General features: G+C 33.1%; 1 protein-coding gene across 2 annotated transcripts in view; it reads left to right on the top strand.

Annotated features, from left to right (window-relative positions):
• LOC107697212 (trifunctional enzyme subunit alpha, mitochondrial-like) overlaps window positions 1–6,104 on the top strand; it is a 15,780-nt gene that overhangs the window by 6,720 nt on the left and 2,956 nt on the right. Inside the window, exons 4-12 of one of the 2 annotated variants that reach the window (XM_016497911.1) lie at window positions 685–818; window positions 906–1,044; window positions 2,455–2,574; window positions 2,709–2,811; window positions 4,009–4,131; window positions 4,229–4,347; window positions 4,424–4,480; window positions 5,367–5,476; window positions 5,569–5,703. In XM_016497911.1, the coding sequence (XP_016353397.1) occupies window positions 685–818; window positions 906–1,044; window positions 2,455–2,574; window positions 2,709–2,811; window positions 4,009–4,131; window positions 4,229–4,347; window positions 4,424–4,480; window positions 5,367–5,476; window positions 5,569–5,703 (1,040 nt within the window). The remainder of the gene's footprint in view (window positions 1–684; window positions 819–905; window positions 1,045–2,454; window positions 2,575–2,708; window positions 2,812–4,008; window positions 4,132–4,228; window positions 4,348–4,423; window positions 4,481–5,366; window positions 5,477–5,568; window positions 5,704–6,104) is intronic. The other variant, XM_016497912.1, reaches the window with a different exon arrangement.

Below are 6,104 nucleotides of genomic sequence, written 5' to 3' on the forward strand. Positions count from 1 at the left end.
GAAAAGCAGAGCCACTCAGCTGCAATGCCAAGTCAATATAAAATTCCAGGGTCCAGCTTGGGTCATGCAATGGCATGATTAATCCAAGTGATTTAGACAGTCCCCCTAGAAAAAAAGATCATAAGGGATACCTCAGACATTCTGGTTTGATGAGCGAGCTCAATGAAGTCCATGACATACTCCTCAATTGGCCGATCACCTTGACGAAGACACATTATCTTCACTGCTGCTGGATCCATATTGGTGAGTTGTTCTGTAACATGTCAATGCAAGGAAGAGTCAAGGTAGGATCCAAATGCAATCAGTGGAACATTTAATAAAACAAAAGGTAATCCAAATCCAGAAACATAGAAACAAACTTGCGTCTCGTCTCGTTTTCGTCACGTGATAAAGGTTCGTTGACGACGATATTTAGTCATAATTTTCGTTGACGAAAGCAACACTACACTGAAGACTGGAGTAATGATGCTGAAAATTCAGCTTTGATCAGAAATAAATTACATTTTAAAATATATTCAAATAGAAAAGTCAATTTTTAAAAATAAAAAAAATATTTCATTATATTACTGTTTTTACTGTATTTTTGATCAAATAAATGCAGCCTTGGTGAGCATAAAATACTTTTTTTTTTTACCATCCCCAAACTTTTAAATAGATATTATATGTAATTTGTGTGTGTTGTAGGTGAATACTCTGTCCAAGCACATGCAGGCAGAGATGGTGGAGGTGATGAATGAGATTTGGGGGAATTCAGCAGTAAAGAGTGCCGTCCTCATCTCCAGAAAACCAGGATGCTTCATCGCAGGAGCTGACATCAAGTACCACACACACACACACACACACACGCGCGCAGATTGCTAGACCATTTATACAGACTGACGTTTATCATCATCTCTGTCTTTCAGTATGATTCAGGCCTGCAAGACAGCAGAGGAAGTGACATCACTTTCACAGGAAGGACAGAAGATATTTGACCAGATTGAGAAATCACCCATCCCTGTTGTGGCTGCTATTAACGGCTCCTGTCTGGGTGGCGGACTGGAGGTCAGCACATGATCATGTTATTTTTAATTATTCACTTTTATTATTTAATAATACATTTATTTTAATTTGTTTTTAATTCATCATTAAATCCCTTTTCAGCTGTGAAAAGCAGTGATGTTACTGTTAACTAAAACTATTAACATTTTTCAGTGATTGAAAGAAAGCATACATAAAAATAAAATATAAATGAAAAACTTCATCTTAAAAAAACTTATAAAGAAACTTAGAAGTGTTACCTTGGCAACTAGCTGAAATAAGTTTAAAGGGGTCATATGATGCTTTTTTAAAGATCATTATTTTGTGTATTTGGTGTAACAGAATATGTTGACATGCTTTAATGTCTTTAGTCTTTGCAACTTCAGGGATCTTATCTATGCACAATCAGCTTGTAACACTCCAAAGAGAAAGGAAAACTTGAAATCGCATCATATGACCCCTTTAAGTTGACGTACTAAAATGAATACAACTAAAACTGAATTAAAGGTAAATAGAAATATGCAAAATATGCAATATGCAAAACCCTGAAAAATAATAAAAATCAATAAATCACTAAGAAATAAAATTAAAATTAAGTCTGAAAAACTAAAAATAAAAGCTAATTTAAAATATGAATAAATATTATAATATATAAATAATACTAAAAAAGTGTATAAATAGTTAAAGTAAATAATAAAAAGGTTTTAGCATTTTTAATGACTATTAAGTAGTTGCTTATTAGCATGCATTTTACTAGCATATTGGCTGTTTATTAGTACTTATAAAGGACATATTAATTCCTTATTATGCATGGCCATATTCTAGATCCCTTAACCCGACCCAATACCTAAACACTACTACTACAACAACTACCTTACTTAATATCAATAAGCGGTAATTAGGAGTTTATTAAAGGGGTCATATGATGCTGCTAAAAAGAACATTATGTTGTGTATTTGGTGTAATGCAATGTGTTTATGCGGTTTAAGGTTCAAAAAACACATTATTTTCCATATAATTTATTTATTTTATTTAGTCATTTATTAGACGCTTTTATCCAAAGCGACTTACAAATGAGGACAACAGAAGCAATCAATTGTAGTATTAAAACAACTAAAAACAGATCCAAAACTAAAAGCTAAAACTTTATAAATACTACTTATACACATTTTGTCAATGACAAATGACAAATGCATACAACAAAATTTCAAAACTTAACATTTAAATGAAAAACAACAAAATAAAGCAAAAATTTAAATCACATCATATGACCCCTTTAAGGGGAAAACTCTTAATAGTGAATATGTGTTCCCTAAGTGTTACCATATTAAATAATGCAGAACAATGCAATATGATACATGCAGACTGTAATATTATATTAGACGATAAACCCTTTAAATTCACCCTTGGTTCTCATTTCTCCTGTTCTTTCAGTTTGCCATTGCATGTCAGTACCGCATTGCCACTAAGAGTAAGAAGACTATTCTAGGCACCCCAGAGGTGATGCTGGGACTGCTGCCCGGTGCTGGAGGGACTCAGAGGCTGCCCAAAATGGTGAGGAGTTTACTTACACTCTCTAACTGCTCAGATGGTCAGGGATATGCAGATGCTGCCAAATTGAATGGTAGAAAACAGAATTTTTCATCAGTAATTTTCATAATGTTCATAATGTTGTTTGTGTGTCTTAGGTTGGCCTTCCCGCTGCGTTTGATATGATGCTGACCGGCAGGAACATAAGGCCAGACAAAGCCAAAAAAATGGGGCTCGTACATCAGCTGGTGGATCCTCTGGGTGATTTAATCAATTATAATAATTAATATATAGTGCCTCAATCACAAGCAAATCATGTAACCTATATTAAAGAGGCTGGTATCATGGAAAAAAAAAAATTTTTCTGCTTTTTTAAAAATAATAATAAAGTTTAAAATAGTACAAATAAAATTAAATGCAATTTAAATAATTTAAAAAGTATTAATATTATAAATGTAACTAAAATTAAATTTTAAACTTAAATGTAAATTAGAACTGAAATAAGTTGAAGAGTTGAAGTACTAAAGTAAATAAAAGTTAAATTGTAATAACAATATATTAACACTAAATAGTAATATTTAAAAAAGAAAACTAAAAGAAATGTCAAAAACACAAATTACTAATGTTAAAAATATAAAAATAACAGCTAATTCAAAATATTAATAAATACCAAAATAGTATATAAATAATACTAAAATAGCACTGCTCTAGAACATTTATTGAGACCAAATTTAGCATGCAAAAAAAAAAAAAGTCATGCAAATAAGAAATAACATTTACATGTAAAAGTCTTAAAGGTTCAGTAGCATCAGCATAAAATTATAATGAAAATTTTTTTAATGCAAGAGACCTTGACTAGCATTTTAAGTGGACTTTAGACCCAAGTAAAAAAAACCATGCCATCATTTATTTTAAATACATTTATTTCATACTAAGTATACTTCAAATTCATTAACGTATTTATTGACAATATCACTTAAGACTTACAGATATAAAATTATAATTGTTATTTGGAGTATTTCTTTATTGCACAATGCACTTAATATTAAGCCTAAAATGTGTTTTAATATCACTTTTAATAAGGATTGTATGATATTTAAAGTGTACCTGAAGTATACTTGCAATAGTTCCACTTTAGCACAATAAAATATACTCAAGTACTTCTTTAATTGGACTTCAGCACTACTTCCACACAATTAAAGTGCATTAAGCACAAAATTAGTTGTTCCAATTTAGCAGACTTTAAGTATACCAGTTTAGTATACCAAAAGTACAATTGCATGGTATTTTTATTAAGCATGTAAATATGTAAATGTATTTGTAGTATACTTAGCACAAAATAAATGTATTTCAAATACATTTTAGTATATTTTCACTAGGGGAGGAAAGATAAAAAATTCTACACAGGTGCAGATTTTGACCCCTATAACTAATACATGTTTGTGTTTTGTGTGGCAGGTCCAGGACTGAAGAGTCCAGAAGAGAGGACCATCGAGTATCTGGAGGAAGTGGCTGTTGATTTTGCTAAAGGTCTTGCTGGTAAAAAAGTCACAGTGGAAAAGAAGAAAGGACTCGTGCAGAGTAAGACAAACACATTAGTGTCAAGCTAAGAAGATAAGACAGACCGTTGACTTGTCTGTTTATTAAAGGCTTTTATTGTTTTAATCTGTTTTTCCAGAGATACAGGATTTTGTAATGGGTCTGCCGCCGGTCAGGAAACAGATCTACAAAACTGTCCACAGTAAAGTCATGAAACAGAGTAAAGGCCTTTATCCCGCGCCACTGAAGATTATAGAGGTAAACGCACACACAAACAGACACACACACATACTCTCATTCGCTCATGAACTCACATGTTTTGGTGTGTTTTTAGTGTGTTCAGACGGGCATTGAAAAAGGAAACGATGCTGGATATCTGACTGAATCTCAGGTTAGTATTATCAACACCGTAATCACTTGAATTTCAACATCCCTTCCTGAAAGTGGCACCTCCAATAAGATTTCAGGGTTTCACTAAGTTTAACTCTGTAAAGCCTACTGTATCATGTCTGATACACAAATTTCTATGGCCTCTAAATGATCAATATGATCAAACCTTTGCCAAAAAAACCTGTTGCACGCAATCTACTACATGCCTTCTGTCGTCTGATTGATGTTTTATACTTTTAGAGCAGGTAAAAGGCCTTATAGTTCATTCGGTCAGGTCGTGGTAGTACAGTAAACAAAAAGCAAACATAAGAATAACTTTAATATTGTTAGTAATATTTCAAGATGAACACTTACTGGACTGAAACAACTTGAGGACAAGACATGAGGAACGTTTATTTGTTCATCTCTCAATCATCATTGTATTGCATTGCATTGCATTATATGTTTTGACACTACAGAGCTTTGATCATAAAACTAAACACTTAAATCTCATTTTACTAAGACATATTATTGGGAGATATAGAGTGACAACTGATATTTCTATGCATTTTTTGCAAGTAGTCTGTTATACTGTAATAAAGATCTCATTGATTTACATTACAAACATCAGAATTTCATCTTACTTTCTGACCATATAAATATCAGCATCTGCACCAATTTGCAAATTTTGCAAATAAAATGTTCCATATTCGTACTATATCATACAATATGTGCCCTAAAAGCCTGATGTGTCAAATATGATACTCAATAAAAAACACATATGCAAACCATTTTTATATTTCTTTTTATATTTTATCTAAATGTTCAATAAACTGTGAAGTAAAAAAAAAAAAAAACAGCATATTTGAGCATTTATCAGCTCGTCTGACCTCTTGTCTGTTTTCTAGAACTTTGGCAAGCTGGCGATGACATCAGAGTCCAGAGCTCTGATTGGCCTTTATCATGGTCAGGTGGCATGCAAAAAGAACCACTTTGGGCAGCCTGAGAGAGAAGTGAAGTAAGTCTGGTGGGAGGGGCTGAGTGATATGATGTCATCAGGATGCAAATGTAATAACTGATAGTGCTTTTGATTTATTTATTTTTTTTTAGAAAGCTGGCTGTCCTGGGAGCGGGGCTTATGGGAGCAGGTATTGCTCAGGTAACCATAGATAAGGGTGTGGCCACCATCTTAAAAGACACAACAGAGGAAGGACTTGCCAGAGGTCATCAACAGGTGTACAAGGGGTTGGTGTAGCACACCCACAGATAGACATCAACATGATAGAAATATACAGTAGTTTTCCAAACCCACTGGTCTCATCAGCTGCAGGTCATAGTGTGAGACAGCAGAGGGCGCTGCACACCAGGGCATTAGAAAGAAACAATTTAAGCAGAAAGCCAGCACAGATGTCAAGCGCTGTGATTTTTGTCCATAGATGACCATGTTGCTCTGTTAAAATCTGAACACACAAATAAACACAAATATCAAAATGTCAAACTATTGAAGGTCTCCTCTTAAGAAAAGTTTTCCCGCAGTCATTGCAAGCCTGGAAATGTCAGGGGTTTTTAATTGTGATTTCCAGGCTTTGAAAAACCATGGAAATTTCTGTTGTGAAAAAAAAAAAAATATATATATATATATATAT

The sequence above is a fragment of the Sinocyclocheilus anshuiensis genome, unplaced genomic scaffold, assembly GCF_001515605.1.
Source record: "Sinocyclocheilus anshuiensis isolate Anshui unplaced genomic scaffold, SAMN03320099.WGS_v1.1 scaffold38, whole genome shotgun sequence".
Taxonomy (NCBI): Eukaryota; Metazoa; Chordata; class Actinopteri; order Cypriniformes; family Cyprinidae; genus Sinocyclocheilus; species Sinocyclocheilus anshuiensis.